At 33.4% G+C, this 12,453-nt stretch overlaps 1 protein-coding gene across 1 annotated transcript; it reads left to right on the top strand.

Annotated features, from left to right (window-relative positions):
- Window positions 1-6,229: 6,229 nt before the first annotated feature.
- On the top strand, window positions 6,230-11,526 carry LOC130817863 (uncharacterized). Its single transcript, XM_057683815.1, has 2 exons — window positions 6,230-6,503; window positions 10,751-11,526. The coding sequence occupies exons 1-2, from the start codon at window positions 6,428-6,430 to the stop codon at window positions 11,353-11,355; spliced, it is 681 nt and encodes a 226-aa protein (XP_057539798.1). The 5' UTR covers window positions 6,230-6,427; the 3' UTR covers window positions 11,356-11,526.
- The last annotated feature ends 927 nt before the right edge of the window (window positions 11,527-12,453 follow it).

Here is a 12,453-nt window from a genome sequence, read left to right as displayed (position 1 = left end):
CACTTTGCATTATGTGGGAAACTATTTCCCACATTACCGTCCACGTCAGAAATTTTTTTTTTTTCAGACAAAACCGCCACTTGAGATGGCGGTTTGCCTTAAGCACTAAACCGCCACATGAAGTAGCGGTTTGCTTATTAATTTTTTTTTTAAAAATAAAAAAATTAAAATGACATGCTGTTTTGTACTGCTATAAAACCGCCACTTGAAGTGGCGGTTTGCTTACTTTTTTTTTTTTTTTTTTAAAAAAAAAATTTAATAATGTTTTGTACTACTACAAAACCGCCACTTGAAATGGTGGTTATCTTACTTTTTATTTTTAAGAAAAAAAATATTGTTTTGTACTACTACAAAACCGCCACTTCAAGTGGCAGTTTACTATTTTTTTTAAAAAAAAAATTTAAAATCCACAAAACGCCATTTCAAGTAGCGTTTTAGTTCAGATCTCTTAACAAAACCGCCATTTCAGGTAGCGGTTTTATTAAAAAAAAAAAAAAATCTGACTGTACCTAGGTGTTTAATTAATTTAATTTATAAGTTATTGTTATTTAATAAATATTGTAATGCATTATATTTTGATAATGTTATTGTAAGTAGTGGTATTTAATATGAATTTGAGAAGAAAAAAAAAATTAAATCCAGTCGCACAAAAATTGCGACTGTACCTAGGTACAGTCGTACTTTTTGTGCGACTGGATTTAAATTTTTTTTAATTTTTTTTTATTTTGTAAGAAAAAATTTGTTTATTTATTTATTTTTTTTAATTTATGATTGAAATTTTTTTAATTTATTTTTATATATTTTTTTTATTTTTTTTTATTTTTTTAATTTCGAATGAATTTATTTTGTTTATTCAATTTATTAAATTTTATTGTTAATATATTTATGAATATTTAAAATGTTGATTTGTTGTAAGTGTAATTAAAATAAATATTACTTAATTTAATTTTTATGATTATAATTTTTTATTAATACTAATTAAAATATGAAAATTGTAGTAAATGGCTGGTAATCAAGGAAAAGGAAAAGGGTTTTTTAGAGGGTTATTGAGCGGCAATAGCTCTAGGCCGACTTTAAAGAGAGGGGATCCCCATGAGAGGGGGGTTACGGGATCTGCAAGGCGTGCAAGGCAAGAACAGGCGGCCAGAATTAGTGAGGCCCAACGTTCAACTACCCTAGACCATGTGCGTGGTCGATTTGGCCGCCAGAGTAGCCTGCATAGTCATACGGTCGACTCAGGTGACGATGATACTGATTACGACGATTCTGTTAGCCGGGAAGAGGTTGTCGGTCAGTATGAGTCTGCCTGTCATCCTGTTGATTTGACGCTCGTTAGAGGGCATGCCGGTCAGTTTAGGATTAGAGGTCATAGCGCGGCTGGTTCTTCTGATCATGCAGGAGCCAGCCAGGATGAGGATGCAGCTCCACGGGGCAGGAGGCGCAACCAGTCCGCGGACATGGACTGGTTGATCACATCACCCCAGCCCGGGGGCCCTGTTGACACTACTTTAATACCCAGCTACGGTGGGCATGTAACAAAGCTTATATTTGAGGGATCGGAGCGCACCCCTCCGATTTTGGAATGTCGTCCTAGGAAGAGGACGTTGGATGCAATCATCAGACTTCAGGACATGTCTGATGAACTGTACGGGGTGTTACCTGGCACTCCTCTTGGTCGTCTCTCCTATATAATGCACCAGCACATTGATAGTGCTCTCATTACGGCATTTGTGGAAAGGTGGCAGCCTGATACCAACACCTTCCACATGCCGTGGGGGGAGATGACCATAATGTTGCATGACGTGCAACGAATCTTAGGAATTGGCATTGACGGTTCACTTCCCGTTGAACCGTCTGATAGTGAGTGGCACCTTGGCCTGGCCGGCTTGTTTGGGGTCAATCGCCTCACCTGCTCACTTCTGCCGCCATCCAAATCTATTTTTCAGCGCTGGTTGTAACAGCCACTATTTCAGTACAACTTATTTATAGTACTAATTAAGTTAAATTGGGATTCGAGCTAAGTTAATCCGAGTAATATTATTTTATATATGATAATTTGTCTTATTATATATTTTGACTCGTATTCAAATTTCTTTTTATTTTAATTAAAGTGACGATTGAATAAGGTAAATTTTGAGACTGTTTTGTTTTATCTACGATATTTATTTTAGTCAAACGTATTTCATAAACTAAGACAAAAGGGTAAAGTATGGTATAAATTTTGAGTGTCTCATGTTGAGGTGTCATGAATTGAGTAAACACATCTTTTGACTAGTTTGAAGTTAAGACACATGTTATCTTTATGTGTCATCACCAAATCTTTTGAATCGAGTATCACATAATGATACCACTAAGTACTCATTCTGATACTTGCAAATGAAAAGCATAAATATATCTTTTCCTTCATCTTACTTTCGATCATTTTAATTCCTTCACCATTTTTTTCTCTGTTTGAAAAATCTCTACTAATTAAAGAGCTTTATCATACTCAAATCACTCATGTAAATCTCTTTTATGTCTCATCTCAACAGCATCTTCCTCCGCACATTATAGAAAAATAAAAGTTCATCTTATTTAATAAGTGTTATTCTAATCTTTCTGTTTTTGATAAATTTCGAATACCTTCTGACAATTTTTGGGTTTTAGTTTCTTTATATGAGTTGTAGTGCTCCGAGTCGAGGTCGCGTGGACACTTGAATCGCCTCAAAATGAGTTCGTATGAGAATGTTATGCCTATTTTACTAACGATGTGTCCTGAAATGGTACTAATACGAAATTTATATAGTGGGATTAGAGACTATGAAATAAATTGGGTATTCTTGTTTAAGGTTATTTATTGGAAATTTACGATCAATTAAGGGTTATTATTCTTTTTTCAATTGGGTTTTATTAATTGGTATTGTTGAGTTATGGGTTCTTATTTGATTAATCTAGGTCTTTGGTTCAAATATCAAATATGGGAATGTTAGTATCAATTAGGTATTTTGATTAGTTGATATTATTTGAATATGATATAAGCTGGGTATTTAGGATTTAAGATTGGTATCAAATTGGTTAAACTCCATTAATAGTAACTCAAGCTCTTACGTAATTGTTGATGATGATTTGATGGATATGATAATTATTGATTGCTATTCATGGCATAAAGAGGTAATCTTACAAACACTATTATTTTTTAAATTTAATTGAAGTATTTCAAAGTTCAAATTACCTTATACAAGGTGTAGTATTATTGCTATTGATATTTGAGCAAAATCGTATAATTTTTGGTGTTCGAAACTTTGTATTTTGACTTTGTTTGACCTTGCTTCTAGTTGATCAAAATTATGTTTTGTATGTTTACAATTTATAAATATGAGCTTTTCAATATTGTACTCAATTTTATAAATCTCAGTTTTTCAATATTGTACTATGAAAATGAGTTATGATTATTCATTTTAAAGAAAATTACGTGACTTATTGATTCATTTTATATTAAAATGTTCGACATTGAAAAAGTCCGTTTTTGAGAATTGGCAATGGATATTTGTATTCGGATTATTGCGAAATCTCATAGCTTGATAATAGGTAATGGTTATTCGGATCGATCTCGAGCCCCCGATTCCATTTCGTTCTTGCGAGAGTCGTATTTTCGGTGATGATGATCACCCGTGTTCTCAGGATTTAGATCAAGCCTACTTCTTGACGGTCCATATATTCCCATATTTTAAAATGTTGTTATATTATTGTTTTAATATAAGTTTTGAATAAATACGTTTGGTATATAAAGTTTTTTTTTGTTTCGCAATAAAACCATATATTTCATTTGTCGTATTATTTTGCTATCTATTTGTAAAGTAATAGCCGTATTTTGATTTCGCTATTAGCTTGTAAAGTAATAACCGTATTTTGATTTCGCTATTAATTGGTAAAGTTAAAGTCACATCTTGATTCACTATGAACTAAAGGTTCTTAGTCGTATTTATGTCGATACCAAACGATCTTTTAAAAGAGTTTGGATTTTGTTAAATTAATGTTTTATAAGGAGTTACCAAATGAGGAAAAGATTAAATTGGAGATGTTAATAACTTGTATATAAATGTGATAGTTTGTCGGATTACTTAACAATTTAATTGTTGACAGTCTATGATGGGGTCTATTCCTTACGGGGGATAGATGCACTTTCAGGTTAACTCTAATATGGATAAACTTTTGCTGCTCTTATGTGTTATATGCCGCGATAACGAGGACGTCATTTTAGGAAAGTTAATTTGTAATGATATTTTAAAGAATCATGTGTTGTAAAATTGATAGAATTAGATTAAGTATCAAATGTTTTGTAATTATAAGTTTGGATTATTTGTAACTGTTTAAGTTTAAATTATGCAAAGTTTTTACTTACTTTGATATTGGTTTGCTGTTGCTATTGAGCCACATGTTGGATTCAACTCAAATTTTTATAAGTCTTGTGCTTTGTAGACAATATCATTATACTGTTTACGCTGTTTTGAGCTGTTTTACTGGTGCAGTGGATTATTGTTACTATATTGGGTATTTAGGCTGCATTTCTGGTTTCTTGATGTTAGGGTGTGATTGGAATTGCAATTAGGGTTAGGGTTAGTGTTAGGTTTTGGGTTATATTTCAGTTTTGTGGCTGTAGCCCTACTGGTGGTGCTGGACCCATTTCTCCGGCCTAGCCACGACGTCGGCCCTAGTTTCCGATCCACTTTCTCAGCCCATATGGCGTTTGCTCCAATGTAGTGGGACCTAAGACTCAACTCTTTCTTGATATTTTCTTGCAGCCCCCTCAAAAAGCCCCATTTAAAATGGCTTTTGGCACCGGCTCCAGATGAGTGATGCCGCCCACAAGCTCTCTCTAATATTCTACCACCGATCTCGATCTCCGCTGTTGAAATGCCTTAATATCAAATGCTTAAAATCTCTTCATGTCTCTAATGGGGTTCGCTTGATCTGCCATTGATACCACAACATCGCCTCACCCTCAAAATATACCACCGCTGCCTCGACTTTATCCTTCTTCCCCAAATCGATATTAAAGGTGGGTAAATCAAGCTTCCGAGATTTCCAATTATTCCCATTGTTTCTCCTAATGATGGAAATTGTACGACTCATTCACCTGTTCCCTTTCTCCATTATCCATCCTTTTCTAATTTACTTCTTTTTGCCTCGTCTAACCGTGTGTCGTGTGTACCTCCTTTTCCAGCATTTTCATTTGCTCCCCACCAATTAACTAATGTCTTATCAGTGTTGTCCTGCTTCTTGGACATTCTTTCTTCCAATGCCGCTAATTCTTCGCAGAAAAGGTCTTTCATCCTTTCAAGATCATAATTCAATTTGGTCCAACAGTTGTTGATTGGTTGGATTCCTCATCAAATCAGTGACGCTTTAATACCAAGATGTAATAACTGCAATGCTCAAGAATACAATGATGTTTAAGAACATAATGTTCTGTGATTCTGTGATAATATTCGAGCTTGCGTAGCTTCAGATTTATTCTCTTATTTACTTCTTTGGGATAATCCCAATTATTACAAAAATTTTGGCTTATGTAGCCCTAGCTTGACACCTAATAACTACCTTTGACAACCATACAACTCAACCTAACAATCATAACAGAAATAACAAACATAATCGAAAATCACATAGTAATAATCGCCTCCTAACCACATGTATATTACTGCCTAACTCCTTATTCAGCCTATTCGTCCTCTTGTATGTAATCCTTACTACTCCTTATCCTGCCTATTGCTCCTCTTGTGTGACAAGACCAATATTTTTTAGGAAAAATTATGGCGAATAATATAAGTATTTGTTAATTTTCCTACAATAATATCAATTATTGATTCACCATGAATAATAGCAACTTTAGGGCATATTTTACTAGAATAATACAAATTTTAGTTAATTAATTTACCAATTTTTTTGTTTTATAATTACATATAGTTTGATTTTTAACATATTAGGTATTTTCTAGAAAAATACCCCTTTAAATTTATATTATTCATGGTTAATTAATAGTTGATATTATTGTAGGGAAATTAACAAAATATTGTATTATTCAGAGTAATTTATTCTATTTTTCAAGGTAAAAAACAATTGATACCGTAACAAATACGCGGCGTATAACTATAACGTCAATCCTCAAAGAGGGAAAACGACCCGTTTTGTTACGGGGTCAAGTATTTTTCTTATTATTTTCCATTGACTTTTCAAAACTTGGATTTAGTTTTTGATGTAATAAAAGCTTGGATTTGCAGTATTCTGTTTTCACATCCATTCGGGTTCATTTTGTCTTTCTGATGAACAAAATTATAAATTCTTTCCTTCTTTAACAAGTTAATTCGTTCACTATAATCGTCCCTTTTACAAATCATTTGGGATTTAATCGATTCTAATCTATTTGATGGAATATTAAGTTATTTCATCCATGGATTTTAACTTGGATAAGAAGAGAATTCAGATTGTGCTCTTCATTGTTGGGATCATTGTTCTCAGCATTACTGGTAAGTTTTAATAAAATTTCAGAGTTTTTTTAATTGGGTATTAACTATTTTGTATGATTTAGCTTATATGCATATTTATTGCCTTAATATTTTCCCTTCCGGATTGTGATTGGTTTGATTAAGTAAAATAAAAAAATACTTCTATAAATGCGAATAAATATTACCTGAAGTAGATCTGGATTTCATTAAAGACTTGAGAATTGAATGTGTGTAATCTAAGTTTTTGATTGATGTAGGATTTATGATTTCAACTGTTTTGTTTGGGGAATTTGATGCTGTATTGTTATATATAGAAGTATACTATGTAATACTCGATTAGTTCCATTATGTTCTTATTTAATGTTGGCTTATGAAGTAATTCTCTACCATGTTGTGGCCGCAGTGGTGGATTTGATTTTTTTGACGTTGGTGTTTTAAACTAATATTTTTGTGTGATTAATGAGATTCAAGTCTAACAATCAATCTTGTATGCTTATGATCCATGGTAAAACCCTTGATTGATTAGAAAATCACAAAATCAAAAATAAGAAATTTAAGTGTAAAAAATGTAATGTATAATCAATGATATGAGTTACAGAGGGTCACTCAATGTGAGCTACGTTCCTAAGGCCTAAATGTGTTTATTAATTGATACAAAACAAAGTTCTCGAAGAATTTCAATGGAGGTTTCTAGAGTTGGAGAATACGCACTAATTGTTTAGGGTTAGGATTACAATTGAGAGAGAAAAGAATCTTTCGAGAATATTTTAGATTGGGTCAAAGTGTATTGGAGAGTATTTATAGATGATACCCCCTATATAAGCACATTAGACACGAGGAAAGTAAAAAATTGAGGAATGCGCGTAAGCTTTAGCAGACTCACACGCTAGTCGACTTTCAAGATGCAAACCCTAAAGCTGAGCTGACTCGACTTTAAATTCTACCTCAAATCCAATGTTCCAGTATTTAAAAACCGGCTCCTCATTGGGACAAACACAAGGAATGTCGACTCCCCTTATTTCTCTGTCCTATTTTTTCAAAATTTTCATCCTTTCCTTGATCCTTTTTGGCTTCTCAAACCAAACCTCATACGTTCCCAATCAATACTGGACACTTAGATACCAAGCCTACACACATAAACATTTTATGTTATTATGGTTAACTATTTTTCTATCACTTTGAATATGCTACATTACGTAAACCAAAGTGAAAAATTTTAAGCCCAACAATTTTTCTAGTATGTTTGTAGTTATTAGGAAATTAATATTTTAATAATTAGTCATTAGTTTCTAATTAGAAGATATGTACAATTGTATATTGGTTACTATAAAAATATTTATTACATTGTAGACTGTAGTTGTGCTTTTGTTTTTTTATCTACATCTATACATTGTATTCAATTTACCATAAAATTACATAAAATAAATTTAATTCAGGTCTGAGTACTTGCGACTAATTTTTTAAATGCCATATTCTTTTGAAAAAAGAGAAATGAATTGTATTTTTTTAGGTAAAGAAGCTGAAAGGATGTTATATAAAAATGCAAAAAATAGAATTATATTTATAATGTTTGGATACTTAAAATGTAATATTCATAGATATATTTTGCACAATTAATAATATCATATTTGAGGTATAATTTATAATAATAACAATGATTTCATCATGACATGGGGAACATATTTTACTTAAAAGTGTCAAACTAACACACAAGCAATTTTAGGTGAGGATAATGTCATCATGGTTTCACTTCAGTTATAGATTTTATACAAATATAGTGCATAATTTCAATTATATTATAGGAAAAATATGGAGTATACAAATTTAAGTGGGGTAATTGAAAACACAAACATGTATGTGGCTTCTCCAGTTAAGAAATCGGACTTGGAACAGATGGAACAGAAAAATGTTGTTGTGAATTGGTGGCTAGCATTAACATGGGAAAAAGTGAAAGTGTAAGGAGCATCATGAAATGCAATGTGTGAAACTGCTAGTGTGAAGAACAACATGGACCGAGGAGCGGAGAGCATGCTTTTCAGGGTTCCTTAGTGATGTACGTTTGGAACTGATTGGTTTTTAGAAGAGCCAATTAACCTAAGTTAGTTTGATATATTACATTAGGGAGTGAATGTGATTGAAGCTATGCCCTATGGGATGCTTATTGTGAGTTTTGTATCGCAAATGTGATTGTCGATTATGTTACAATGATTGTATGGGAAAAGCTTGAATATGGTTTATGGGTGACTATGGAATAAGTTAATTTTTTCAAGGGTTTTAAAGGGAGAAAGGTACCGGTTATTGTGGTGTTTGGCTGATTGAAAAGTGTTTGATGCTTTTGTCAATTGGAATATGATACTCTTCTTTATTTCAAAATTATGCATAGTTAAGGCAAGTGATTGTTAAGTTTGAATTCATTTTTTTCCTTTGTGAGGATTAATGTATTAGATTTCATCGAGTTGTGTCAAATTGAATATTACACTCTATATCTTTATCTTCTAAACGTAGTGGAGCTCCAAAGCTTGTTAGAAGTCAACTCGTTTTGAGTTAAGTATATTTGAGCTCAGCTCCTGTATCAACAGTGTTGAGTTTACGACCAATTTGCATTCATTTACAATAAATAAGAAAGTTTTTTCAATGTCTTTTTCCCCTAAATTGACTGATTGTTAGAAGGTTTTGTAAAAGATTTAAAATTAGTGAAGCTTTGACATTGTTGTTGTGTTGTTCATGCTTTAAACAAAGTTTAACTATCATTCACAAAACGAGTTTTTTATGAACAATGCGTTGTTAGTAGTCATTACTGAAGGAAATGCTCAAGTTCAGATGTCAAAAGATTTGGAATGCACTCAAGTTCGTTTTTAAGTGTCAGCTGAACTTGTACCTTAACTGTTTTGCTTGTCCTCCAAAACACTAGTTACATTGATGGTAGTTTGATGAATGATCATTGCTTGTGATGATTCCAGATGCCTTTTGTTTTGGTTCCTGTGACTATATGATGCAGAATTTGGCAGGGAGTGTTTAAGGAGTGGTGTTGCTGTGGCTGATGGAGGTATCCAGGCAGGTGTGTTTTAGTGTATTTACGTATATACATAATGCATGTTGAAAGGTTGATACTAGCTTATCAAAAGGAAGGGTGACAGAAAAAGTGAGGGATGGAACGTAGGAGAAAGAGAGGAAGGGGGATGGGTCAAGAAGTAAAAGGACCGAGATTAAGAGAAAAGATAAGGTGAGGGGGATTTGAGAATGATACAAGACATAGGGAGAAGAGGATAGAAGAGCACCAATTTTGATGGCTTTAGTTTCTAATGAACAGGGGAAAGGAGAAATATCGGTAATGTATGCATTGTTGTGAGTTGCAAAACGGAAATCACTCAAAGCCCTTCTTAAAGTTTAGCTGACGATGAATCAATCAGGCTACTCAATCTAATTTATTAACTTTGAACTGTTTTTGTTTTCCATATTTCAGTGGGTAGTCAAGGATTTCAGTTAAAGTTAGAGGGTTTATTTTAGAGGTGATTGAGTTGAGATATCAGTTTGGGTGCAATTCAATGCTGTTTTAGAAGAGTAAGTTGTACCAGACTAAAACCCTTTTTCCATAATCCATATAAAAAGTGGGGTCAAATCGGATTTGGTTACAAGGTCAGGTGAATATCGGATTATCAGATCTGCTTTGAACACCTCCTCTAGTCAGGAGAAGCTGATAGGATTTTTCTAAATGCTTAATTAATTACCTAAATTCACATGAATGAATTATTTTGCAGAATTTTTTTATTGAATATTGACTAGACAACTTATGGCTTATAAAAAATGTAAAAAGAAAAAATCACTAGAATTAGGTGTATAAGACATGATTATTTGTCACAAAGTCCTTTTGGTAGTATCATTGAATTGTGACTGGCAAGTAACTCCTATCCCTATATCTTTTTAATTGTTTTCAATATGTCGAGTTATCGTTGAAATCTTTGTTATTAAAAGGGTAAAGGTTGTACACCCGACTGCATAACCCTCTTGGGTGGGAGCTTAGGTGAGAGTCACTTAATGATATTGGGGTGATAGAATATTTGTTGTTTCTAAGTATACATTAGCTTAATAATTCTCTTTGCTTTGTGCTCAATGTGGTCCATGCCCTGTAATTTTCCATCTGATCTACATAAGCCATGGTGCTTAGCAATTTAATTTTTATCTTCCCTAAAATTGAAAGGCTGTGGCAATTTAATTTATGCATCATTTTTGTTTTTCGTTTGCATTTAATTTACAATTGTTCTATGCAGCTGAAAAATGCAGGCAGCTGGTGGGGGAAGAAGCAGCATCAAAGAGTGGGCAGTTCACTTTCCTAAACTGCTTTGATATGAGCACTGGAACATTAGCATGCTCAGTTAAAGAGGGCGTGAAGCTCTACGTCAACAACATCCAAACTGCTCATGTCGAGCTAGCTAGGAGTCAAGCACTGGAGAATGCACTGAACGATGCAATGTCACAGGGATTGAATGCTAAAGATGCCGCCAAACAAGCTGCTAAAGAAGGAAAGAAGGCTGCAAAACTGGCTTCTCGTAAGGCTAGGCGGATCACCGGACCAATTGTATCTTCGGGGTGGGACTTCTTTGAAGCCATTTATTTTGGAGGTACAATGACCGAAGGCTTTCTTAGGGGAAGTGGGACATTGGTTGGCACCTACGTAGTAGGATACCTGGGGGAACAGAGGCTCGGGAGATTTGGCTATCTCATAGGAAGTCAAATCGGCAGTTGGGTTGGTGGAAGAATAGGATTAATGGTTTACGATGTGGTGAATGGCGTCAACTTCTTGCTCCAGTTCGGTCAGAGTGAGGTAAGTGAAAATTATGAATCTCAAGATGTTTATGTGTCTGAAGAATTGTAGAATATGACTTTTTTCTTTATGGATTTTCAGCTGATAAAGATATATCATATAATATCATAGTAGGGATAGATTTATAAAACTCGAACTTATCATACTATGGTTCTTTCACTTGCATTTTTATGTGATAATGACAATAATTAGAGATGAATACGAATGTACATCCATGGATTATACTTGAGCGATTACTATTTGGGTTAGTGATTACATTATATGTGCACATGGCATACCTTTCTTCTTTTCTTCTCGTGGCTCGTGGTCGTGTTGATGGACTATGATTTGTGCTCTTGGATGGAATAAGCTAAACTAAAATAAGTAAAAGAATGGGCCACTTATAACCCTAAAAATGATTTATTTTTAAAAACTTAATCCCTTGTCTTTTACAAATTATCACACTAGCAAATTTGCAATAAACTATACTTTTTAGAGATAGGGCATGAATCTTGGACCATAAGAATTTAGACCCTACTCGATCCTATATAAGGGTCTTGATCCACCTATTTTTGGAATTTAAGGGTCTTGGTCGGATTCAAGTACATGATTTTAGTGTCCAGGTTCCGGTCCGTGTCAATTCATTTGAGACACAAATCTCACTCATAATGTTGTTCAAAAGTGATCCGAACTAAAAACCCTGAACCAAAATCGAAAGTAAACCGACCCGAAAATATGTTCCTTTTTTAAGTTCATCGAACTGACACCAAAGTTGTACTCGAACTGGATGACAACCGAAAATGGGAAAACTGAATTCGAGCTGCAACCAATTTTTGTAACTGACACATAATCGTTAACCGAGATTACCAGAACCTAATAATGACCGATCTGAGTCATATCCGACCCGAATCATGCTCGAAACTGAACTCGATTCGGCGAAAATCTACTTAATCTGAACGAATTTTAGATCCAACTGTTGTAAACCTGAACCAATTTTTAACATTAAAGTATGATTACTCATGTTCAATCATCTTATTAGTTAATCTAATAAAGTGATAAGATATTTTAAAATTTTGATTTTATAAATACATGGTTTAATAAATTTAGAGTTAATAATCAATGGTCAATGTTTATTTAAATACTTTTAATCAATTAGATGAAAATTGATAA

Source organism: Amaranthus tricolor, chromosome 7, assembly GCF_026212465.1.
Source record: "Amaranthus tricolor cultivar Red isolate AtriRed21 chromosome 7, ASM2621246v1, whole genome shotgun sequence".
Taxonomy (NCBI): domain Eukaryota; kingdom Viridiplantae; phylum Streptophyta; class Magnoliopsida; order Caryophyllales; family Amaranthaceae; genus Amaranthus; species Amaranthus tricolor.
This window is presented reverse-complemented; position numbering and strand designations above follow the sequence as displayed.

Excerpts from the sequence above, each read along its gene's own strand:
- LOC130817863 (XM_057683815.1), top strand. The coding sequence starts at position 6,428 with ATGGATTTTAACTTGGATAAGAAGAGAATTCAGATTGTGCTCTTCATT. Across the intron at positions 6,504-10,750 it reads CATTGTTCTCAGCATTACTG|CTGAAAAATGCAGGCAGCTG; the intron begins GTAAGTTTTAAT and ends TGTTCTATGCAG.